The sequence below is a fragment of the Homalodisca vitripennis genome, chromosome 4 (genome assembly GCF_021130785.1).
Source record: "Homalodisca vitripennis isolate AUS2020 chromosome 4, UT_GWSS_2.1, whole genome shotgun sequence".
In the NCBI taxonomy this organism is placed as follows: domain Eukaryota; kingdom Metazoa; phylum Arthropoda; class Insecta; order Hemiptera; family Cicadellidae; genus Homalodisca; species Homalodisca vitripennis.
Window position 1 is genome coordinate 81,078,311 of NC_060210.1, and position 27,261 is coordinate 81,105,571.

The window sequence follows — 27,261 nt, forward strand, 5'->3', positions numbered from 1 at the left end:
ATTACAACACTTAAAACTTTTGTTTACTACTTTTATGAATTTTTCTGTTGCAACGAAACATCAAAGTCTCCCGGTTTAAAAACAATACGCAACCGCATGACGAAGAAATACACTCATTATTAAAAATTCCATGTTCTAAAGAGGAAATAATCTCGTTTCGGTCAAAACGTAAACTTCTAACATGTCCAACAAAACACTCCGACACACACAATTCACTAAGATTCATCGAACTAGTGGGCCCCATGATTGATACGCACTCGATCCGAACTACAGTACGCAATTATGAAGCACTGACTACACCCCCGGAGCGCTCAGATAACAAATACGCTATCAGTCCCAGCCGATAAAAAAACAAGGATATTATTTTATTGTTGTTTTTTATTTTTCTTTTAGTATAAGGATTTTTTTTAGTAATATTTAGTGTTAATATACACATTCTCCTACAAAATAAAAAAAATTATAAAAATCTGCCTATAGATAACAAAGTTATGACATTTTATAACAACCATATGCAAATTTCTAGAAATGGTGCAGCACCTTTGGATAACAACTGTAAAAATACCCTTGGCATTATTGACTAACATTCCAATAAAATGTTTGGCGGCAAAAGGGTTAAGACAATTCATAATATGTACAGTATCTGTAGTTACAGAAGAGAGATGAGCTTTAGATAAGATAAAATTTGCAATATTAAACAATATTACTGCTATTATCTCTACACCAAATAAATGATTTTATTCGCACTTGATTTTATTTTTAGCTCAGAGGAATCTACTGGCAAATTGAGCAGAGATGTCCTGGTTACTGAAGCCTTTCATCATCCTCCATTGGCAATCGCTACTTCAGCAATAAAGTATCGGGTAGACTTCAATAAGCGGCCTAACTCATTATTCGGTTGTTTTTATCGAATGGTTTGATTGTTTTTATCGGAAAGAATAATTCAATATTACAATTTATTTAACTTAGCATATGATTTCAACTTATTAGTTATAGTAGTTTTAATGTAAACAATAAACAGCAAGAAGTAACTAATATTTGAGACTTTGAAAATGGTGATGAATATGAGGAAAATATGTGAGATTTCTCACAATTTCACAATTGACGAGATTTGTTTAAGTGGCTTCAACATGTGGGTTTGGCTCTGGTAACCCATGGGGTGAATTCTTTCCTCCATTTTACAAAAGCGGTTACTCATTGATATCAAGCTGGGCAAGTTATAAGTATTGTAAGGTTTCTTTGATATCTAAGTCTAGGCCATAGTTGGTTTTGTTGTTTTGTAGTGTTATTGTTTAATTTATGTTTTTAAAATTGTAATCTACGAGATTCTTCTTGTTACAGTAATTTATTATAACTCTTATTGTGTATGAATTTACATATCGAAGTTGAATAATGTATCGAATTATTCAATAATAGCAATTGAATAACGAGTATAGGTCACTTTAAAATCTCCCCAAAGTATCTAGAGTAGTACATTTGAAAATCACTACATACCAACATAAATTTAATTTATGGAAGTGGGATCTGAATAACGCTTACAAAGCTATCTGCAACATTGACATGGGTTTTCTTTATCAGACTAACAACTTAAATCTGAAGTTTGAAGCACTAACATCAAACCTAGGACATTCTTCACAACATTCCCCAGAACATAGCAAAGGATTGCAGCCCTTTGAAGCGCACTGGTCTCCCTAAATGCATTATAAGAGAGCTCATTAAACTGACTATCAAAAATAAAACAATGCATACAAACAGACTTTGAATCCAACAGGATTTCACAAGTTTTCTGCATTCAATGCACCGTGCAAGAGGTTGTCAGAAGATTGTCATAGAAGCTACATGGCTTCACAGTCCACATTAGTTTTGGAGCTTCGGACCTCAAGAGTGGTACCAATTCAAATCTTCTTTCCAAATTAATTTTAGACAATAAAGAAACAACATCAGATGTATATAAAGCTGAACTTTTTGCTAGATTTTTTGTATTTGTTCAATCACAGCCAAGGGTGTCTCCTCCTTTCTATCGTTTTGACACTCCAAGAATGATCACATGCATTCAGTTTATGGAAGATGAAGTTATAAACAAATTAAATACTTCTAAAGAGCCAGGACTGGATAACATCCTTCCTTCTATACTCAAACTCAGCAGCTCAATTCTAGTTCAATCCTTGAGAGCTTTCTTTAATGGATCATTGCTCAAGGTAACATTCCTAGAAGGACTCAAACCTTGGTTCGTTGTGCCTATCCCAAAGGGTGGTTGTTCTAGTAATTTGAAGAACTTTTGATCTATTACGATTCTATCTGCCATTGTAAAGATATTTGAAAATTTATTGATTGATAATTTAAAAACCTTTAGTATCTTATTAATCCTCAGCAGCATGGAGCCACTATGGCTGCAGTGTAATAAGTGGCCACCAACACAATCGGATGATGATTATCGAATGATATGGAATCATCGATATTCAAGACCATCCAAAGGACTGAAAGCAAAATTTCTGACCAAATAACGAAATAGATATTTCAAAGAACTATCAGTTTTCAATCTTAGAAATTAATGTATAAATATTAATATAATTTACAAATAAAAAATATATTATATGAGTAATATAATTAAACAAAACAATACCATTTACTTACCTTATGTATTTTCAAGGATAAACATGCTTGTGAAACAACGAAGACATATAATTCACTGTTCTTGCTGCCATTAGTTAATAGCGAAACATATGATTTAAATTTTGAATCTACTTCCAAACAAGTTTTTATTTTGAACGATGATGTTGAATTGAATTAAGTTTTAGGCTTTAAAAATAATCACATAGAGAAGCTATATTTTTATACGTAAAAGAAATCAATTTATGTTTTAAATTGTGCAACAGCTGGTAATGACATCACTCGTCTGAATAAAGAAAGCTGGCAACGATTAATTACGAATATCTATAGGTCAAATGTTGTTTTCGATAGTATCAATGTTTAACATCGATAATCATCATCCGATTGTGTTGGTTGCCACTTATAATACTGTAGCATTTAATGTTGGTAGATCCATCTTGTAAAACCTTCTTGTGTTTTAAGAATTTATTCTTCAAGCATTCAGGAAGGCAAAGCAGGTAGATACTGTGTATTTCAACTTTGCAAAAGCCTTTGACAAGGTGGATCACGGCTTAGTCATTTCAGAGTTGTTTGGATATGAAATTGCTGACCCACTCTTGAGTCGGTTATGAATATCTCGTTGGCTTAAAAGTAAGATTACACATCTTCTAATCTGAGGAATTTATTCAAACATTGGCCTTTATCTATTTAATTTGTTTGTTAATGACATTTTGAAATACCTATAAGCATATATATTAATGTTCGGAGATGATGTAAACATTTTTGTTGAAATATCTTCTCCAGAAAACCAAGCCCCGTTACAGGCAAGCCTATACTGTGTTACAGAATGGTGTTACACAAACACGTTTTGCCTCAGCATCATCAAATGCTCAGCTATAATATCTTACAAAGCAAGAATCCCGATTTTTCTTCTGGATAATTGGATGGACAGCCTCTCTAACGAGTTAGCATTATCAAGGACCTCAGTGTTATTTTTGAAAACCACCACAATTTTGAAACGTATATGAACTTAGTTTTCAGAAGAGCAAATCAACTACTGGGTTTTATCTCAAGCTTTACACAAGGGCTGTGTAGTCTAGATGTCCTAAGGACACTTTATTGCTCTCTGATCAGACAAGTTTTGGAGTATGCCAGTCCTGTTTGGTCACCCTACTTGACCGGTTAAATACCTAGACTGGAGGCCGGTCAAAGGAAGTTCTTAAGAATAGTTCCTATCAGATTTCCTTCGCAAAACCAGATCACGTCATATCTTTAAAAGACAGCACTTTTCAAGAGTCTATGAATATCACAGTCCCTTATCAAGATTATTGTGGTTCTGGAACATGATCACAAGAGAGATTGACTTTTTCTAGGACAGCTCAAATCGTACCAGGAAAACAATCATTAAGATATCAATCGTTCATTGTAATGTTAAATGTGCGATTGTAATCTTATTTATAGTTCCATAGCATTGATACACAATATTTGTATTTTTTGAGAAAATAAATTGTATTTTATTAACCCTACATAGCATGTTATCCATTTAGATACATCTTCCTGATGGTGTCTACTCTCAGTGGTGTGACATACTCTGAAGTTAAGTGCTTAAGCTGCTCATGGTTTTGCTAATAAGAAGAGAAGGTGGAGGGTGAGATGTAAGTGTGTTTGTATAGAAAGAACTTGTAAGGATTTATACCAAACATTATTTAATAATTTGTGTGTAATTTTTACAATTATTTGTAATGTTAAAATATCACAAACTTGATGATTTGAAATGCTAGATTACATTGATTTGTAGTATTAATTGGTTGTAAGGATGAGGAAAAAGTATAATAAGTAGTGCCACTAGCGTCTTGGTATAATAGGCTCCATTTAACACAATGCCCAAGTATGCAACAGTGCAACTTTCAGCTCAGCTGCTAGCGGCGGGCAAGAGGTGCATTCGGCAGCTGATGTTTGGTGTCACTGATTTTCCTATTCAATGAGGTGGTGTCTTCCCCGCGCACATCAGGTTATCTTTACTTTGATACTGCTAGTTATATACTTTTGCTGGTAGTAATTTGGTAATATTTATGATAACGTAATTTAAACCTAGTTATATCGCGTAATAACAAATAGTGAATACGGACTGAGTGACCTCCTTCTTGCCGACATAGCATCCTTCAAAAATATTGGCCTCCGGATAATACCAAAGTAACAAACTTTGAGGAAATACAAAGCTTTTGAAATCTGTAAATCTTTTAAATATTTGTTGTCTATTATTTTTAAAGACAGAAACAAACAATATTTTTAATATTTAGAACTGCAATGAACTGCATCTTATATTAAGTACTTTTTAAAGATATGATAACAAGCTATGAAATCAAGAGTTGACAGTTAAAAAAAATAATTTAACTCCTTATTTTTGTATACTTGGCAGAATGGGTAGAGAAGATGACGATGATGATGAGCCAGAGAAAATTGTCCGGAGTCATGAAATATCACTGATCCGACTTAGCTCAGAAGAAGTCAAATATAGGCAGAAGTATCTGCCTGGTAAGTAATATTTATTTTACATGTAGACTGTTCCAGCAATGTGAGATTAATCCTATACATCTATTGATTGTTTTCTATGAAATGTCAAAATATTGTGAAAGATTATACAGCTAAACACTGTTTAGTTATTTTTCAAGCTAGGTAAGTTTTAACTTTTCAGAGGTTCGTTGATATTTCAGTAGTTAATTTTTATTTTAATACAACATTTTTTTCAAATTAAATCTCTTGATATTTTCATTAATGTGCCATGCTTCATTATTAATACCATTCAATTTTTTATCATTTTAAATTTTACCCTAATTATGTTCTCTTCTGTATAAAGTGAAGGGCTTACCATCTCCATGAACAGTTCTAAAATTGTGACCTGTCAATATAATACGAAGGGTGTTAGAAAATAATATAGCATTACACATTTACTGCAATGGACGCAGCTTACTGATATCTTGGCTGTCCTAAAGTCGGTACATGACTCATCCCCCTGCATAGATTACCTGCAAAATGTTGTGTATCCTGAGGTGCATCATTTGTGAACACTCAAAATTATTATTGAACCAATTATTTGTGATAAGTCCCCATTGGGTTAGCTGAGATCAAAATTTTAGAAAACTAACTTAACGTAATGTATTATACACATATAAACTGGAATTAATCAAATTTCTAGTTTGGCATATATCAATGATATGTTTGTTTCAGAACCCACAACTTTATCAGATGATAAACTGGTATGCACAGTGTGTTCTGTGTCTGTAGCACAAGATATTCATGAAGGACAAGACATCTTTGTTCATAAAGTTCTTCAAGTTCTAATTTGCAAGGTACCGCTCTCATTTTTCTTGTGTTGAGATACTAATGTAACTTTTTTAACTGTTAGATAGAAATGTCACCCACTATGTAAGCCTTGGAGTTTAGTTCAATCATATAACTGATTTTAAAATTAACTTACTGATTTGTTTCCGGTTAACATTAAATAGCAATCATAAGCAAACGATATATTTAATAATTTTAGAAATACTCATGAGTTGCAAAACATAACAGCAAGTACTGAATATATTTTTTCAGTGGTTCCTTTTAGGGTAAAGTTGGAGAAACCTAGGTCAAATATTTCCGTTCTTGCACACACAAACTTTCTTTCTAGTAGTGTGATCTGATAAATTCAAATGTTTTCTTCTTCATATTCACTATGTGGCCACTCCTGTTGTTGGAATATGTTGTGATCCACTTCAAGTCCACTTCTGTCAAGTTTGATCATAGATATCTCTTCGGCTATAAATACTACTCTACAGTTTACAGTTCTCTAAAATAATTAAGAATGAATAGAACAACTAGAATAAAAATACAGAAATTTAAGGTATTGTTATTTAAGTATTAACTATGCTTTGTACAAATATGGAAAAGAAAAAAAAATGAGTGAGTTCTAAGTATACTTCGTTTAAAAATGTGGTCAATTAGGTATTTTTTATGAATTTATATTAAGTTTATGCAGTTATTATAAAAAATTTAAATAAATAAACTTCAATTTAATCATGAAATATATTAAATTGACTCAATCTGATTAGCTGTGTATATATGTATTTTTTTAAATGTTGAACTCACTTATTCAAAAGCATTTATTTTTGAAACGAGTATTAGATAGTACTTTTATTGTGACAAAACCAAACCTTGTGAATAATATGTTTCGCTTTAAGAATTTATCTGTCTTTGTTGTGCTGTACCATCCACCCATCATGTAATAATCTATCTTATGAGGTGTTAAGCCATTATTTAATGTAATATTAACTTTCAGAACTGCTTTATCTTCTACGGTGATGGAAATTTCTCATCAGATGAAGATGGCTGTGAAAAATACTGCCGCTGGTGTGGCAATGGTGGAACTCTCTTCCTATGCTCTACGTGTGTCTGTGGTTTTTGTAAGGTAACTTAGCACAATGTTGATTAAGGAATGTTAATGTCTTTTTATCATACTATTCTTTTTAGAAAGGAAAGTGAGTTTCAGCTTTTAATAATAATTTAATTTTTGGAAATACACTTAGACAAATGAGTCATACGATATTACTAAGACTAGATTATTAACTGGCTAAATTGTTAAAGTATGTAAAGAGTAAAATAAGCCAGAATGTTTTTATTTATTTCATTGAAGGTCTGATGTCAACAGTTGATGTCAAAGGAGCTTTTCCTAAAATGTTCTTTATTTCAATGAATATAGCTATTAACAAGAGAATGTATATCGGTTATCAGTAATGCTTTAAATATTATTGTGTCAATTACATTTAACTCATAAATATAAATACCAAGTCATACTGCAAAATACAAGGGCTATCGAGAAAGTAACACATTCTTTTTAATGGTGTGGCAGTGGGTGGGGCTGCAGCCGCCATCTTGGTGTCAAAATACTCTAGCAATCTGTAAGCATTGTGCTGTAGTCGTGCGAAGTGTGTATCTCTTTTACTTTTCTTACTGTTATTAATTAAAATGTGTGCTTCAATTGAAAATTCTGGCACTTGTGCAGTACGTTCAGTCGGCCTAGCTTAGTGACTGAGCCTCGACAAAGATTACTTCATAAAATTGTTGTAGGGAAGCTTGAATACCACAAATTTTGTGCCAGGTAGGTTCCAAAAATCCTTACGGAAGATCACAAAAATAAAAAACTTGTTGTATTGTTAACTTTCCTTGATGAATACGACAAACATGGTAACGAATGTTCGATCGTATCGTTACTTGTGATGGAACATGGGTGGTGACACATGTCAATTATGAAACACAAATGCAGTCTATGGAATGTCCTGACATAGCTGCTTGTGACTTCTTCGAAATTAAAAATTCCTTTGAAAGGAAAAAGATTTGACAATGTTGAACAAATCAAACCAAATGCGACAAAGGACCTGTTAGCCATTCCTCAAAATGAATTTAAGGAGTGTTTCTGGAAGTGGAAGGAGCGTTGGAATAAGGTAGTGGCTTGTAGAGGGGAGTATTTTGAAGGGGACCAGATTGCTGTTGCCGCAGAGTAACGTCAGTTCATGCCAGACGTCAAGGTCGGATACTTTTTGGACACACCTCGTATAGTTTATCATATCAAAACTAGTATACTAAATAATATTTTTACCTTTCTTTTAAAAATCTTTATTTCATAGGCTATAATTTAATTTTTGGTAACAAAATAATAGTTTCCCTATTATTTACACGTTATTTATTTAGTTAAAATATTTTACTACAAAATAAACAAATAATTGATTTATTCAAATTAGCTGTACAGCTTTAAATGTCTAAAAAAGTGCTATTTTAATTATAATTATAAAGGGCTGTTATAGTCTTAAGAAATTATTACGTCAATGAAAACAACAAATTCCATAAATGTTACAATAGGTTATATATTCAAAATAGGAAAATAATTTAAAATATAGGGTGCTTTATAAGAAATTAAAATTTCCTGCCACATTGGAAAATGGCAGTAACATTTTAAAATTGTTAATTATTTATATTTTTAACATTGAATGAAATGTATTTGAAGTTCCCCATCTTTGACACACATTTAGTTGTTTTTGAGAGATACAAATGGAGGTACTATAGATTGGATTCATGTGTGCCACATATTAATGTGGATTGAATCTGTGGATGAAATATGCGTCTCATTTTGTTTTTCAGTCCCTCTATATTTTGGTGAGCTATTACAAAGTTATTCTTGGGTTTTTAATTTATTTTTTTGTTTTCTTGGGCTAGTTCCTTTTCTAAAGAAGTCACGTTTATCTGTTTAAGTTTTTAATGCCTTTTATGGGAGTAGGAAAAGTTGCAGGAAGGAGAGGCATGGTCAGATAAAGCCAAGCTATTACTTAAAGCTTGTATTGTTTAGTTTTTTGTTTTACATGCGTCACAGAGTAATAAGGTATATACAGAGTGCTCGCGCCATAGGGAAAATTGACTCGGCCAGAGCGGCGACGACAGGGGTGGTGGCAGCTCGCGGACCTTCTCGCTCGAGCCCTGTGTTGCCACTTCGTGCGCGCTCTGTACTGTAGTATAGAAAGAATCTGAGTCGGTTGGCCCGGCACGTTACGTTACTGTTACGTTACGTTAAGTTACTACTCAGCGTTGCTTCCTGCCTGTTTTGTTCTGCAATCATATGCACCTATTTAACTTGCTTTACAACAACTAAAATTGCGCTAAATAAGTGAGTAGTAAACTAATTAATTATTAAAAACGGGAAATTACATACAGGAGCAGTAATGGAAGAAAAACATAAAATTCAACAAAGAGTTTACAGTGTTTGATGTCAGTAACTGTGTTTAGAACAATTATTTCACAAATAATAAAATGTCCTTCATAAAATTGTACATTCACAATACTATTTGTTTCCATAAAAATACAATGTTTAGAATTATTGTCAGCAGATTTATCATGTATGCCCTTTTCACGAGAATACGATTATTTAATAAATATTATACATTAAGTAGTAAGCATTTAACAGTTAAAATGTGGTATTTTAAGTCATGTAAGACTAGAAACTCTATTTAGAGGAAATTACGTAATTTCACACAAATAACTTAACATCAAATCGAACATAGTTAGAATAAAAATACACAAAGGAATCCAAAGCAAGATGTAAATACAGCTATCAAATACAAAATTTCAATAATAACAACGATTGCAACATTGAAAACAAAAAGAAATATAATACAATGTGATCTGTTAATGTTACAATTAAGATTCAGTGTCTACTTTAAACCGATGAATCGTTGCACAAATTTCTATTGATGGTCGATAAAAAAATAATATCCTATTATAGTAAACTATAAACAGCCAAATAAATTATTGTAAAACCAAATTGTGGATCTGAGTAAAACATCAAACAAGATTCAGGTGTAACAAAAATGCACTAAAACAGTTCAGAGTTCGCGTTAGGTCAAAATAAAATATTAAATTTACTATAAAAATATGTTAGGAACCGCTCCACTTGCCAGGTATCCACCTTCTTTCTCTAGAACTTTTAAACGGTTTGACCGATTGACTTAACAATTAATGTTAGAAGTGTAAATAAAGAAATGTTAATTTTCTGGATATCAGCTCACTTTAAATAACTGTCCAGCTTCTGGATTCTTAAGTTTATGGACATAAGATTTTCCCTGACTTTTTATAATTCTTTTACATTTCCCCTGACTTTTCACCTGTTTGGAAACACTTCCCTGACTTTCCAGGTCTGTGGGATTCTTGTAGTGGTCCAAAAGTTCGGTTTAAGTAATAACTACTAATGATGAGAGCGTTTGCGGAGTACTCGTATTTATGGAAACTTTTTTTTCTTGTGAGACATGAACTAAAATTTACACATATAACCCTTTTTTATCCCTACGTTTACAATAATACCCTGTATAATTACGCCGTTTTTGAACAATTTAAATATAAAATTCTGCTAATTAATGGTATGCTTAAGTAGAAATAGTGTTGAAACTGGAAACTATGCGATGACATTACCGTTCTAATATTGGAAAATAGATGTGCGTTTACAAAAACATTACAACTAATATTCTTAAAACTAACACATACCAGGCAAAAATATATTACTAGTAACTTCCAAATTCTGAACATGCTGTAAGATTTATACATGTTTTAACACTTTAATTTTGTCTAGAGCACTCTTTTTTGTAGAATGATCTGACCACTTGCACTGCTTATGAACTAAAATTTGAAAAAATGACTTCATCACAAAGTCACTATGGTGACACGCACTGCACATTATAGAGTCAAATGAAACCACTTTGTCTGTTATGTTTACTAGTCTTCGAACAAGATTTAACTTATGAGCCGATTTAGGGTATTTCATCTTAAAAACCTTAAATGCAGCATCGACAACGTGCATAAGGCTATCTGACGGTACCAACAGTCCACTTGTTTCATCAATTTTTTATTGTAGTAAAGGATTTGTTGAGAATCAAGAGTTCCACTGGTAATATAGACCTCTAATCATAAAGACTGAAGCCTGACTACCCATTGCTGGTTTTCTTTTCTTTCCTCCTATATCTTCGAATCCTTCTATCAAATCATATCTGGGAGAATATTCCAAAGTCCTTTTTATTGACATTTCGTTAAACATGAGAACGCAGGTTTTCTCCATATCTGACATGGTAGAGGCTTTTGTTTTAATTTTTGATATTATAAACTTTTGTTAAGGCCAGTCCGGAACATCTCATTACTCGAAAGCCACTTCCTTACAGTGGACATGCCTGGAAGAACGATATTTTTTAATAAATATCTGTACGTTGAAGGACTCTTTAAGAAAAGAGCTGAGGAAAATTTTCTTTCGTCTTTCGTCCAGGGTTGCCTTTTTCTTTTAAACTGCATGTTGCACAGCACTGCTGCATCTTTACTTTTAAATTATTTTATCCTTCTTTCTTCAAATTTTCTATTTTTTTAGTATTCATTAATTTTCTTTTCAACCGAGAAATAGTGGATCTCTTGGTAGCCAAGTCTATATCCTTAGATTTCAATTTACGCTCAAGAGTTGTCTTAACATTAGTTCCAAATAATGATCTTTTGGCTTTTATAAAATTGCTGCGATGTAAAGGTGACGCGGTTTGAATCCAATGTCCGTCCGAATTAATGAACAACCAAATACCGTTAACCACGTTTATACCAAACAATGGAATGTAAATTGTGTGCTGTAATAAGATAGTTGCATAGCCGTAATTAATTACCATACACCCGACCATACTTTTTTTGCAATCGAGCAAAACTGTTTCGAGTTGAGGTAACATTTTAAATTTATGACTTTCCTACATCAGGTTATGATTCGATCGACCGAAAAATTAATATTCCGGATGCTAACTTCATTTGGCTAGTAAAAGAACATATAGTACAAATCAACAACTTGACAGTCAAATAATGAAAAAATAAACTTGACCAAAATTTTTCTAGAAGATTTCTTGAAAAATAATATAACTGTGAAATTCAAACGTCAGATAACAGAATTTTTTTAACACTTGCGTATCTTCTCCAGTTACAACTTTCTGTTTTAATAAATGCTATGTTATACTACACGGAAGTCATAATACCATTTAATAAAAAATAGTAACATATTACTAAAACATACCTCTTACTTACTAATACTAACACGCACTCTTATATTGATTTACATTATGAAGTTGAAATAATAACAAGTAATTAATAACGATAACACTTGTAGTGAATATTGTGTATACCTCGTTTGTTATATATACAGTGTCAGATTCTTCTCGCATTGAATTAATAAATAATACATTTTCTCGTTACTGATTTTTCTATCTCAGTATATATCAATGTCATATTTAATGTTTAGGTCAGTGCTCCAAAAGCTGTAACTAATCCAAGACTACTTAAGAAAAGCAATGCAGTCTTAACTTTGTACCTACGATGCTATAATTTCTAATTAATGGTTTAATTCACAGAAAATACAGTACTATTGTTTGAGACCATTCATTATTTCTTTATAAATCTTACAGTTGCCAATTTAGAAATAACCAATACTGTAACGGGTCCGTCAGTTTATCGAATGTTGTGCAATATAACTCTATGCGGCTTCTCTCATTACATTTATGCCAAGGAACTTTAATTTGAAAGGCTGTTACTGATATTTCAGTTGCTTATCCGAAGGCACAGTGAGCTGAGCGCGACAGATTGGGACACAGGGATACTGGCCCGCTTCATCGCTCCCCCCCCACCCACTCCACACCCGCCGCGCCGCCCGTCGGGGCACGATATGGCAACGCCCGCTGGGACACAAGCTCACGTCGCGCTCTAAAGCGGACAGTTCACAAAACAGCCCAAAAGTTGTTAACACATGAAAGCATGGGTGCAAGCACTCTGTATATACCTTATTACTCTGTGCATGCGTGTTGGCATGGTCCTTTGATCCTGCCGCATCACAATCAGGAGTAATTTATACAGACTGGCAGACTCATTCAAGTAATATTTATTTATTCTTGTATAGAGGTATATGTTTTTAATGAAGAAATCCTCAAAATATTTACTGGGCAAATTCTTGCACTCGTTGGGAGTAGTCCTTCCTTTACAAAGTTAATTGGATAAGTTGCTAAGACTTGGGGAGAGATATTCTAACTGTCATATGATTCTACACCTGAATTTGAGGCTTTTGTATGTTGTACTTGAATAAAAACACTGAAGTTTTTCTTTAATTTCTTGAAGATTAATCATTTTCAATGATTTTAATATAACATAATATTTGTATTTTATTTTGTATTTCTTGTACCAGTTAAATTATTTATGGTTGCCTGCATGTTTATAGGCTTTCCTCGAATAAGTTGTGATTATTTTGAAAACATATATATAATACATTATAATAAATATAGAACATTCAACAGTAAACTACAATGTTACAATTGAAATATGCAGCTGGAGAAGTGATCATAATTTTGGCTATTCAAGAAATAAAAGCTTGTAGAAACTGAAGACAAGGTTGACAGTTTTAAAGGGCTTTGGTATTATCCGTAGGTCATTAGTTTTGAAGGAGTTTTTCATATTGTGGACCTTTCAATGACATATGGAGTTCATGATAGTTTGTCTTGGATTACTGTTTTCATAGTTACTATTAATGATATGCTTTCCTGAGGCCATGCAAAAATAAAATTTGTTGGGTAGCTGATACCATCTTCCTCAAAATTAATCTGGTGCCATTTTCAAAATTGAAAATAATACTTTGGTAATATTCGGAGGCCACTATTTACTGAAGAGTTTTTGTTACTGGGGACCTAAAAAACTACATTATTTAAAAAGATTGATTTTATTTGACTTACTGTGAAAATTACATATAATTAGGATGATTACCTCTATCTTATGTAGTCACATCTGACTCTGACAATATGCAATTAATTTAATATAAAATCTTAGTTTTTTGAAACAATTACTTTATCAATGTGGTTTGTTTTTACCAGAAAATTGATATTATAAAGGAATTATTAATTTATCACCGTAATAAATAATGACTCATAATGATTTCCTAGGTTGGTTTTCCTTATTTTCACATATACATTAAATAAGTTATTTTTATACTTTTATCTAGGGGTTTTCCATGAATCCATAAAGCTAATCTACATGCAGTATATTTTTGTTTCAGAAATGTTTGAATAAAAACCTGAAGTCTTCTGCTCTTGCTGAAGTACACAAAGATGACTGGAAATGTTTAATTTGCATTCCTCGTCCAATATTTGGATCCAGAACCATATGTTGGGCTGCTCGTGAACTCAGCAGTATCGGAAAGTATGTGACTTTTGTACCCTTTGTCTTACGAAGAAGTATACATTTTTGAACAACTACCAGATAAGTATACGTCATCGAATTCGTAAACATACATGTTGGAAACATATCCAAAAGTATACCATAACCCCTGCTCTCTTACAGACTATTGACTTGACTAATTCCCAATTCCTAATTACACAACTGAAACCTGTAATGGAGTGTTTGCTTGCATTCACAGTCTCAAAAAGTGTTCTAGTAAAGTAATGCTAGTTAAAACTCTAGTTTTTCCTTAATTGAATTACTGCCGTGTTGTTGTAAATCAAATGAATGTTGAGTTCTCAGGTAGGTTACAGCATGTTCAAAACTATTGCCTTTGCTTCATATTCAATCTAAGGTACCGAGATAATATTACACCTTTCTTTAAACAGTTGTCGTGCAAAAGTTGAATGACTTTTGTCAGATGTAGAATTTAATTTTGCAAAATAGTTAACATTGTTTCTATCACAACATTTTTCTTTCACATATATTATGAGCTCTTGTAAAGCACGGTGATTCAATACAATTGATCCCCAACCACACTACCGAATTTCTATTTTTAATAACTCTTTCACTGTATCCACTGCCGACTTTGGAATAATCTTCCTGATTATTCCTAAGAAGATTATTCCAGAACTGTTTGTTGACGGGTGCGTTTGGTTTCAGACTGGGGTTAAGAAATATATGCTTCGGGTCTAATGGGATTGACAGCTGTGTGGCACTTTGTGTGCTGTTGGTAACAGTATGCACGAGATGAATGATTGTTAGATTGGTAGAATTCTAATAAATCATATTTTACATATTCTCTCATGATTAATTAGCTAGGTTTAGAAATATGTAGTATTGTTGCCGTGTATAGTTTCAATGGTTAATTTAGAGACTAAGTAGTCCTAATATTGGCAATTGTACAATATCTTTTATGCACAATAAAGATATTTTTTGTTTAATTTTATATCTTCAATACATATTAAGTTGTAGCTGCCGACATCAATGTATATTGTAAAAAACTGTTACCACTAGCAATAAATTTACTTTTTATTCTGTAAGAGATTTATACTAGCAGTTATGTGCAGTTTCGTGTACAATTTCTTAGACTTTGCACGTGTATGAGCACATCTGGTGTTGAGTTTGCCTTGTTGCCACAACCAAGAAAATCTGTCAAAAAGTGTATAATGGTCATTGTAATTTACTACTGACAGTATTTTCTGTTCCATAGTTGATTTTGTCTTGTTTCCCGACCAAGAAAATATATTTATATACTTACACAGGTATAAATGACACGTTTCCTGGTCGTTGGATTGGACGGGATGGTCCAATTCCTTGGCCTCCACGTTCCCCAGACATTACACCCTTAGACTTTTTTTTGTGGGGCTATGTCAAGGACAGAGTCTTCGCCAAAAAAGTTCAAGATATTGAGGAACTCAAGAATAGAGTTCGAGAGGTTATTGGTAGCATAACTCCAGCAATGCTCAGAAACACATGGTGTGAGGTTGAATTTAGACTACAAACTTTGCGTGCAAACCTCGGAGAGCACGTGGAATTAGTTTAGTTTCCTTGTACAAGTATGAGTAACAGTAATCTTTTTGTCCTTCATTGGTAATAAAACTGTTTTAAATTTACAATTTAATAAAACAATTCCCATGTTTTTAAGTTGATTGGTTATTTATTTATTCAATCTTAAAATGTGTACCATAATTTATAACCACCCTGTAGTCTTTAAATTTATAGTAAAAAGATAATAACTTTTTCCTTTATATCAACATTACAGTACAGAGTAAGCACTGCATTCTTAACCCTATGAGCTCGAAAGGCCAGCAGTACTGGCCACACCAAGGTTGCAGACACCTCGTGTTAGTTTTGCCGTAGTTTGTCCTCTCAGCTCGTATGGCCAGTACTGCTGGCCGCGCTTCTTTTATTGACTGCTCGGCGGCCATATTTGTTGTTTGCCTCACCAGATCGGAATTATTTTTCAATTTCCTCCGCGTTATTTGCATAGTAATTTAAAATGTTTAAAGAAGAATTGAAAAATAATTTAAAATTTATTTTTAATGAATATTTCTATTACAAAGATAAAATTACATTTGGAAAATTTAACTCTTAAACGTATATTTTTAACAAAGATATGTAAATAAAATGTTATAAAGTATGCCTTTACATTTATGTTACACTCAAACATAAACTATTTTACATTTTTCTTACTCTATACATTTTTTTACGGAATTAAACTTTTAAAAATACATACCTACGTGTAGTCAAGAATAGTTAGCACACGTCTTCTAGTAAAATTTTCTAGATTTTCTCTATTTTCCATCTCTTCTATCATTTCAGTGTATAGGCCCACTACACGCCATTTGTCTCATTTGCACAGTCAATGTTTAGAAAGGAATTGTAGGCTAATTTAAAATTTACTTTTATATAAACTTTCTAATACTAAGATAAGCATGAATTTAGGAAATATAAATCTTACATTAATATTGTTAACAAATGTAAGAAAATAAATGTCATTACAGTTTTATTTTTTATTGCTATATACACAGTCACAACTATTTTACAATTTTCTTAGTCTTTAAATTTTTTTACGGAATTAAATTTTTCAAAACATGCACCGATGTGTAGTCCGAGTTGGCTAGCACAAGTCTTGCAGTAAAATTTCTACGTTTTCTTTCTTTGCCAGCCCTTCTGTCACTGCATACTGCGCAGTCTTTCGTACATAACCTTACTGCCTGCATTGAGCTTTGGCGCTAAAACGATTGAAATGAAGGCTTGGTTGTTTAAATCAAAAGCTGCTCGATAGGTTTCAGCACTCACCATTCATTATAAAACAAATAGAATATTAGAAAGTAACTGCTATGTTTAGTGGCCAGTGGTGCTGGCCTTACGAGCTATGTACGTATTATATATTGGCCAGTACAGCTGGACATACGAGCTGAGATAACATTACAGCAAAAATTAATCCGCGCTCCCGACAAAATGGCGGCGGCCAGTAGAGCTGGCCATACGAGCTCCAAGGACAAATAACAAATACTACCTTCGAGCACAAAGGGTTAATATGTGCTAAAATGTACAGTTAAAAGTATAATTTTACTCAAACTTTTAAATTTCTTTTCTGGATATTTGCTAATTCTGTGCTCAACAGCGGTTGCAGAAAAGGTTGAAATAAGAAGGCTTGTAATATGACACTTACTCTATGCTTTCAAATTGTAAATTAAATGGAAACAAATTTAAATTAGTGGTTAAATTAATAAAAATTTGGTTGTGCTGTCAAAACAATGTTTACATAAAACAGTTAATTACATTTAACAGGCTCTTTCAATCCATAATATTATTTTGCTGTAATGCAACTTTAGAAACCAAGAGAGGATTTTTCACAACTTTAGAGACTAGTGGTGTGTAGCCTGAAGTGATTTTAAAAATAAGAATAGACCTGTACGTTAACCAGAGCCCTAAGAAAATTTTCATGGAAAATTTCAGTAAAATTCGTTGAATAGTTAACGTGTGAAAGTTTAACAACAATCAAACTCACTTTCACAATTTATAATATTAATTAGGATTGTTTTTATCCTGCAGTGTTCCATACTCGAAATACATTTCATTAGACGTTATTGTTATATTGTAGTAATTAAATGTAAAGTAACAATTGACTAAATATTTAGAATCTTTAACAGAAAAAGTGACATTTCATTGCTACTGCTTGCTGCCATTTAAACTATGCATTACTGTCATCAACAATCATGTTGTTTCTTTTACAGATATCAACGTCAAAATGCTATGGTACTTTTTTGAATATGTTTCCAATGTGCATATAAATCACCTAAAATATACTCACCCTGGCTGTTCAAAAATGTAAATAACCTTTGTGGGACGTACAGTATTTTACTGTAAAATAATTGATACAATTAAACCAATCCCTCATCTGGTTTACCTTGTACTGCTCTACTTCCTTATGTATTCAATGAATTCGACCATCCAATATGGGTAGTTAATAGTCGAGTAAAACTCTTTTCAATGCATTACTATAGTTTGGTAAATTAAAATACATGAAAAACATTTCTGTATGGTAAGAAAAGTAGTGCTTTCATTTCATTTAAAAGTGAACATATCGTGTGTCCGTCTATACCAGAGCAATGTCTCTGTATAGCCTATAATTTATTTGAATTGATAGTGTAATTTGAAATACCTCTTGACTGCAGAGTTAGTTTGGTGTCTAGTGTTTTATTGAAAAACCTTAAAGTGGATATCATGGGTGGATTTCTTGTTGAAGATAAGTCTGATATCATGAAGTTGTTTTGTATAAGTATGTCTCTAAATAAAAAAACAAATTATACTAGTCTTCTTGAACTTTATCATATTAAAAATTATAACCTCATACTAGATTGCTACTAACGACTTCTTTTTTACAAATGCAGCACCTTCATTTATTAGGTTGTGTCCATAAATAGCTCAAAATCGATAGGGATTGAATATTAGTTGTGAAAATTCTTTCAATCAAACTTGGGTTTCGGACATGATGGGATTATTGATCACAGCATTAATTGTGAATAAATACAATATGATCAGTAATTCCATTGTTCATAACACATTTTCTATTCATTATCAGTAATGATTACAGCTCTCCTAGTTTTTTTTCTTGATATCACTGGTGTGTCAAATCTGAGTCCTTTTATATTCCTCTTAATACATGGAGATAAGAAAACTTCATATGGAGCTAGGTCAGGTATGTTTTGTAGTGGTATCATGACAATTTTTATTTGCCAAAACCCGACTAACAGAGATGGTTGTGTGAGGAGTACTGTTGTCATGGTGGAAAAACCAGTTCCCTCCCTGGCAAAAATTAGGTCTTTTTTGACAAACATTGTTACACAATCTTCTTATGACAATCAGTTAGAGATTTTCTCAACATATTCGTCTGTTTATGCAGCTTGATCGTCATCTTAAACAAAATTTTTCCTGTTGATGTCACCATTTTTAATTCAGGGACCCATGGTGGGAGAAAATAAATTCAATAAAATGTGACTAAAATTAGATAAGGAAAAGTTGAGTACAGTTTTATTAATTTTGACAAGTTGCGTTATATATCATTCTATTGTTTTAGTGGTTGTTTTCATCAAATACTGACATCTGTAGAACTAAGATAAGTAGTGCGTAGTTTTGGAGTTTTCAGAAGAATGTGGGTTTATGTGAATTGGTTAATGGTTTCAAAATTGTGAAAAATGTATCAGAGAAAATTCCTTAGAATTTTAAAGATTCAGAAATAGTCATATTGTTTGAAAGAAATAAAATGACAACATTTCGTGTACATGCAAGATTGAGCTTTACCACGCAGCTTGAGATGTTCATCATTACTTTGGATATTATTACACCATACCAGAATAATAAAATTATGAAACTGTTAGACTTATGCAGTCAAAGAGGTTAGATAGTACAATTTTCTGTCATGATAAGGGAATGGCAATGGGATCACTGCTGTTTCTTATTTTCAACATTTTTATGGTGGAGGAATATAGTACAATCCTTGGAGCTCAGTTGAAACCAAATATTTGTGACATAATATGTAGATGATACATTTGTTATTTTTCCTCATGGAGACGCTAAACTGAATGACTTCAGATTATATTAATAATATATCTTTTTTGATTCGCTAAAACAAACAATGTCCAAAACTAGCTAACTTTTTCGAATGTATATGTATTAATAGATAAGAAATTCCTTAAGATTGCCTTATTTCAAAAGTAAACAATCAGGAAAGTAACCAAACTATTAGTCTAACCATAAAATATCTATCAAAGAAGGAGTTGCTAACTTGTTTTTGAATAGAGGAAAGAGTTGTGCTTACATTAAAAGATGAAATTAAGAAAGTTGAATCAGATCTTGGACAGAAATGATAAGTCCAGTTAGTTACAAACAAGTCCAAATGAAACAGAAAAACTGTTCCTGAATCAAAAATTGAAATAAAGATAAATTTGCATATATTTCAATTGATTATGTACCAGCCTTGATACAAAGAAGAGTAGATAGAAAGTATAGTATTAGAATCTTGTTTAAAACATACAAAACTGTTAGACTGTCTAAATCATGAAAACAAAACCTAAAAAGTGGTACACAGAAAATCCAAAAGCTTTTTACTGTATGAATTGTAGGTTTAATGGTAAATGTCTAGGTGACACAAGAAAACTATTAAACATTAAAATATAAAAAGAAAAAATAAAGAAAATGAAACAAAGGAGTTAATCTGTATATATAAAAGAGAATGTTTGTATATATGACATTGATAAACTCAGAAACTATTTGACCGATTATTATGAAAATTTGTATGTATATGTATTTTTTCACGAAGAAGGTTTATATGCTGTGCCCATTGATGTAACTCAATCCACCAGGTGGCTCTGCATGACAAAAGTTATCAAAGCGCCTGCATGTTATAAATTGCAGTTACGAGACAGTTATGTATATTAAACAGCCAAACACTATTCAAAAGGCGCTAAGTTATGATGTATATTTGTTATATTTAGGGAATTAATCTAGGCATCATGCATTAAGGGCTAACACGCATTACAGCGGCCACGGCCACGATAGCGGCCAGCCGCTCGCGGCCAGTTTAACATTAAGAACAATGTAACAACACGCACCAAGCGGTTGCGGCCACGACGCGGCCACCTGGCCGCCGCGACCAGAATTTTCTGTCTTGGCCGCCGCGGCCACATGTTTTTACGCGGCCAATGAAAACACGCAGTTAGATGAGACAACGCGCACTGTCAAGCGACCAGTGCGCGGCCAGATACAGTCGAGGTGAGTCTTGTTTGAGGTTAAGTTTTAGATTTGAAATGGCTGAGGTTGAATTTGATACCGAAAGGTTCATTTTAGCTATTAAAGAAAGGCCATCTTTGTGGAATATGTTATTAGACGAGTATAGTGACAAAAACATAAAGAAGAAGATGTGGGAGGAAGTTACTCTTTTGTTTGGGGGCAGTGGGTGCTCCAACACAACTGAAAAAAATAAACTATGTAAGTAAATTTTTAATTTATTACACATCACTAAAACAACTTAACATTGTGCCTATTCAAATGTAATAATATTAGTTAATTTCCACTGCTCTTGAGTGACATAGAAGTAGTTTTGCGATGAGACTGTCCTTCTCACAGATAGTTCTTTTGCCACGGCACTGCTCCTTCATTGACAAAATATTCAGCTAGGATGTTTCTTGTGTTTGAGTTGTACTGACGATTGCGATGTGTACTTTCAGAGTCATCGTTGTCAGTTGGGAATTTGTACAATGTGTCCACAAACTGTAAACCATCCCTACTTCGTACATAATTGTGCAAAATACAACACGCTTTAACAATGTCTATAGCCAAATCAACATCCACATTCAAAGGCCTGTGAAATATGCGCCATTTATTGGCTAGTATGCCAAACGTACACTCAACATATCGTCTGGCTCGACAGTGGCGATAATTAAATGTCCTTTTAGTGTCATTGAGCTGTTTTCCAATGAAAGGGCACAACACTCTGTGTGACAATGAGAAGGCGTCGTCGGCAAGAAACACAAAAGGGATGGGTGTAGACGACGAACTTGAAATCGCTCTGTCCTCTGGGAGATCAATGGTATCAGCAAGTATTCTTTGGTGTAATGCAGATTGTTGGAATATTGTAGAGTCTCCACACTTTCCATAAGAGCCAACATCTATAAAAACAAATTTATAGTCAGCATCTGTCACTGCCATAAGGACGATGGAAAAGTAATGTTTGTAGTTGAAATACAATGATGCACTATTTGGGGGTTTCACAATCCTTATATGCTTTCCATCAACCGCGCCTAAACAATTTGGAAAGTTTGCTCGGTTTTCAAATTCTGAAGCAATTCTCAACCAGTCATCTTTGGAAGGTTCGGGTAGGCATTCATTTTTGAGAACATTCCATAACGCTGAGCAAACTCTTGCAACAATCTCTTTTATGGTAGTAGCACCAAGTCGATAGGAATGGTGCAAGTCCACAAATGAATTTCCAGTGGCGAGATACCTTGAAAAAAATACATATACAGTTATTTTATGTAAAAATCAATGCTACAAAATGTGGCAATAAAAAATATTGAACACCTACGTGTTGATCTCTGCTTGGTAATTTTTAATTTCAAATTTCGCAATGGATTAAATTGAAAGCACCAGCTGCTTTGGCCCCCACTTCTAAATGGTTAATTTACAAAATTGGAAAAATCGAAGTGTTTTTTTATAATTTAAAAATTTATTTTTAAGCAATTTTCTAAGAAAAATATTTTTTGCTGATTTTGTAAAACGCGTTTTTTAAAGAGGTATTAAACACATTTTTTTCATTATTCAGTGAACTTTGATTAATCGAGCTTCTTTCGACCGAGACTTCTGTTGCACCGAGAGCCGCCAACAGTTGGCCTTGAGTAGCGACAGAGTATAGAGGGGAGGGGAGCTCCCTTAACGTTGGGCTGCTACTTTCAATTTTGAACCGTATAGTTTAAAAGTTTTATTGTTTCAATTTTGAAAATTCTTTCAACTAATGTGATTTATTTTATTGTATGTGAATTTAAAACATCAAACCACTTTATCAATTCTAGTACCCAGTAAATTCTTAATTCCAGAAATTTAAATGTTTATTACATTTACTACTCCGTCTATTAGTTTCAACTATAATGTTTCTATTAACCGAGATTCTCATTATCCGAGATTACTACAAGCCTGTAATCCCCGGTTAATCGAGGATCTACTGCACTTGTGTTATTTACTTATTACCCTTCTTATAAGATTGAAAAGAAACAACCAAATTGTTTTATTACAGGTATGACCCTTCAGAAGAAGTGGAAGAACATCAAAGATTCATACGCCAGAGAGAAGCGGAGGCTGAGTGGAGTAAAAAGTGGTTCGGCTGCTGAGAGGAAAACACCTTACGTGTTTTATAATACACTTACATTTTTAAACACCAACAATCCCCCCACAAACACACATTCAAATGTTGATCGTCAGGATCCGGATAATACAGATCTTTTACATTTAGACATTGAAGCCCCTGCCGCGAACCCAGATCCAACCGGGCCGTATGAAACGCGGGTTTTAGCAAAAAAACGTAAACCTAAAGACGAAGTGGGACAACAATTGGTAAAAATACTCAAAGATTCGGCTGAGGAACGGCGTAACCGTGAAATTGAACTGACATCTGATGAGGACAGGTTGTTCCTCATGTCTCTAGTTTCAGATTTAAAAAGAGTTCCTGAACACTTAAAACTATCTGTTAAACGTCAGCTTATGGCAGTTCTGGAACAAAATCAGGTAACTCCAGCAGGAAGAACTTCATATACAGGGTACGCACAAAATCAAAATTACCAGTACCCGTCTCACTCGGGCAGTAACGCTCAATTCGCTCCAGGCTACTCCACAACCCCATATGGATATCCTTCCCGCCAACACACTTCAACCCCATTATCATCTGGAGCATCTAGTGAATACAGTGGAGGTGACATAAACAGTGCTGAGTCTCCAATATTCACATGTTTCGATGCAACTGAATAAACAATCACACTTCAGTTTGGATTTACTACATAGTTTTTGTATAATGATTATCTCTTGGTTTTGTCATTTGTTTTATTACATAATCATTAATTTGTATTAATTAATATAAATAAACATACCTTAATGTAACCAGTAGTTTTTCTTCAACTCCTATGCATGGCCGCATTGATGTGTCTGTTCCCCTTATACTATCTGCAATCTTGTTGAGTAGCTGATCAAAACTAGCAACAGACATTCTTGTATAGTTGAAAAATTTCTCTTCATATAGCCGTAACTCATAAAAGAATGTAAAAAAACTGTCCTCTTGTAGGCCTTGATTGCAGCATAGGTGTATCCAATACCTCCTTCTTCTACGTTTAATGTAGTGCCTGTACACATGCACTGTTACGGCTATCTCTTCGACGTCCATTAACGCAACTGGGACACAGCGGCCAGAGCAGACAAGGAGAACTACTGGCCGCGCGGCCAGCCGCCGTGTTGGTCGCTGACACTGGTCGCTGGTCGCGGTCGTGGCCGTGGCCGCGGCCGCTGTAGTGCGTGTTCACACTAAGTTAGTGGATCAACCACTGAGTCAACTATCAGATGGAACTGAGTCACTTTGGTAGGCAATAACAAAACATGTACTGAGAAGCCAAAGAAACACTAAACAGAACAGAGGGTGCACATAAATCAATGCATCCGAAATCACAACATGAACATGTTGTTGTTGTTTAACATGTTGTGATTTCGGATTATTCATATTATAACACATTGATGTGATTTGTTTACTATAATGTACAGTAGTGTGTAATATATATATATATATATATATATATATATATATATATATATATATATGTTGAGTTAGTTTTCCACCTGAGGAAAACATTTGATTACCGTTCTGAAAACGTAATTTTACTGTTTCAATAAAAAGTTGCAAATATTTGAACGATCCTGTTACTTTCAACATATTACTGTTGGAGCCTACCTTCAGCTTAAACCTAAACCTCATTGAGCACCTGTTCAAACCAACCAGGGTCTTTGATGAGCTGCAAATTACATTACAAAAAGAATGAAAGTAGTTGACCATAGTGGCATATATGACTCATTAGAACCTTGTAATGGCATATTGCATCAGCTATCTTAGCCAGAAATGACCATACATGTCAATGAAAGTGAAATTCCAAGACTAAATTGTTGTGTGTTACGTTTGATGTTTATATAAGAGTAAGTAGGCTTTCATTTTGTTCTATTCCTAAACCTTGCTAGCTTCCCTTTTTTAAATTAAACTGTTTATTAAAAAAAAAACAAGTTATCCTACATTTTTATATTATCTTACAATTTTGTTACATCCTGTAGTTGTTTAAGGTGGATATTAACAACAAACATAAACTACTATAAGTGATTGAACAAGCAAAGAATAATGGTGCTATAACTTAGTTGTATTATACATATAAAGTTTAAAAGGTATATCATATAATGATTTAACTGTTTGTGTTCTGTATTATTACATTCTTATTTTATTTTTTTCAGGGAAAAGAAAAGGCTGAAACTAACTGAACGCAAGGAAAAATTAAAAAAGATGTCAGAAGCTAAATCTAAAGCTGATGAAGAAAAACATAAGAAGTTTTTTATAAAGCTGGTAATAAGAAGTTACAGTAATTTTTACCGTGCATGTATTGATAAACTTATAAATGTACTGTGTTTACGGTAGTCATGGGTATTGTGAACATTTAATTTTGACACTCCTTATCAGCTGGTTATGAAACAAGCTGCAGCTCCAGCTGGCCAAACAACAATTAACTTTGACTTTCCTGTTAGACTCGGTTACTCGCTGTCATGGATCACTATGCTTAACCCCATTTTCTCCTCCTATAAATGTATGCTTGAGAGTTGGAAGTAAACCTCAATGAGGGATTTGTACGGAGTTGTTTGTGTGCCTCTAAGTATGTCTGAGTGCATGACCCTTACGTACCTGGAACATCTGAATGGATGCTTATCTAATGCTGGGTTCCACTGATAGTGAACGATTCCGAAGGCTGCTGCCTTAACTTTGCACTGTAATAGCTCTTGATGTGACCTACATACCGATAAATAGCAATTCTGTTGTTATTCAAACCAATTTGTGGATAACCTTGAAACTCCAGTAACTAGTAAGGCTAGTCTGTCTAACTTTGCACTGTAATAGCTCTTGATGTGACCTACATACCGATAAGTAGCAATTCTGTTGTTATTCAAACCAATTTGTGGATAACCTTGAAACTCCAGTAACTAGTAAGGCTAGTCTGTCTAACTGGGCATCAAGGAAATTGAAATCACCTGTGCTCTACCTCATTTTATTTTCTATTTTATATATGTCTGTATCCAGTAAGTGTGTTTATGTCCAGTAAAATATTGTATGATTTATTTTTATGGGTAAATACCAGAAATATTATGGCCGGTCAAGGTGTTGAATATTTTAGTGTTTTCCTCAAATGTTGTTTAACTCCCATTAACTAGCCAGTGTAAATTGTTTATACTTAATTATTAATTTTTAAGTCAAAACAACAATACTCACTCAGATATTCCTAAAACACATTTGTATTAAATGAGTTTAATCTTCTTAGACACATTTATTTATCTTAATTCTATATTTTAAGTAGTCCACTTTTACTTTGGTTGGTTAAAATTTTATTCATTTAGAACCTCATTCAGTAACGGACCTTATCCTTGTTCTGACACCATCCTCCCACCTGAAACTACTAAGGTGGGACCCTCTGAAAATCCTGTTTACAGATATCTATGATTTTGTTATTGTGTGGAAACAATGCACTCCTCCCCCATCCCTAGACTGAGCAAACAGGGACTGTTACAACTGTTATTTTGTTTTTATGATATTTTGGATATTAATACAATATATTATACTCTTTAATATTCTGACTACATGATATTAATCTGTTCTGCTGAAGAGCCACTAGAACTCAATTCACAACAGATACAAGTGAGCTCCAGTGTTGGGCTTCATTTGGTATCACCACTTCAATGCTTGTATTAAGACAGGCATAGTTCCTTTATTGGTCTTGAACTTGTGTTATTATCTTTAGATTGTTTCCATCTTTATCTACATTATTTGATATTTTTGAACCAACAATATTTGTAGTCGTTGGCTGGGGGTTAGTGAAGGTTACCCTATCATCCGAAGGGCTGGAAAATGTTATTTCTGCCTGTCAGTCTGTCTGTCTGTCCGTACGATGTATATCTTTACATTGGTTTACGAGTAACCATGATGGGAAAATAATAGAGTAAATCAATTTGTAATTGCTCAGTATATCTATAGTGGATTTTAACATGTCACATATAACTCATGTAGCTTAATTATTCCAACACATCATTTTAGGGCAA

General features: G+C 33.3%; 1 protein-coding gene across 7 annotated transcripts in view; it reads left to right on the forward strand.

The window, feature by feature from the left end:
• LOC124359619 (transcriptional regulator ATRX-like) overlaps positions 1-27,261 on the forward strand; it is a 137,009-nt gene that overhangs the window by 3,964 nt on the left and 105,784 nt on the right. For 4 of the 7 annotated variants that reach the window (XM_046812513.1, XM_046812520.1, XM_046812514.1 and 1 more), the window contains exons 2-7: positions 4,134-4,241; positions 5,006-5,121; positions 5,815-5,936; positions 6,905-7,033; positions 14,213-14,355; positions 25,414-25,522. In XM_046812513.1, coding sequence (XP_046668469.1) covers positions 5,007-5,121; positions 5,815-5,936; positions 6,905-7,033; positions 14,213-14,355; positions 25,414-25,522 — 618 coding nt within the window. In that variant the 5' untranslated portion in view covers positions 4,134-4,241; position 5,006. The remainder of the gene's footprint in view (positions 1-4,133; positions 4,242-5,005; positions 5,122-5,814; positions 5,937-6,904; positions 7,034-14,212; positions 14,356-25,413; positions 25,523-27,261) is intronic. The other 3 variants (XM_046812517.1, XM_046812519.1, XM_046812518.1) reach the window with 1 other exon arrangement.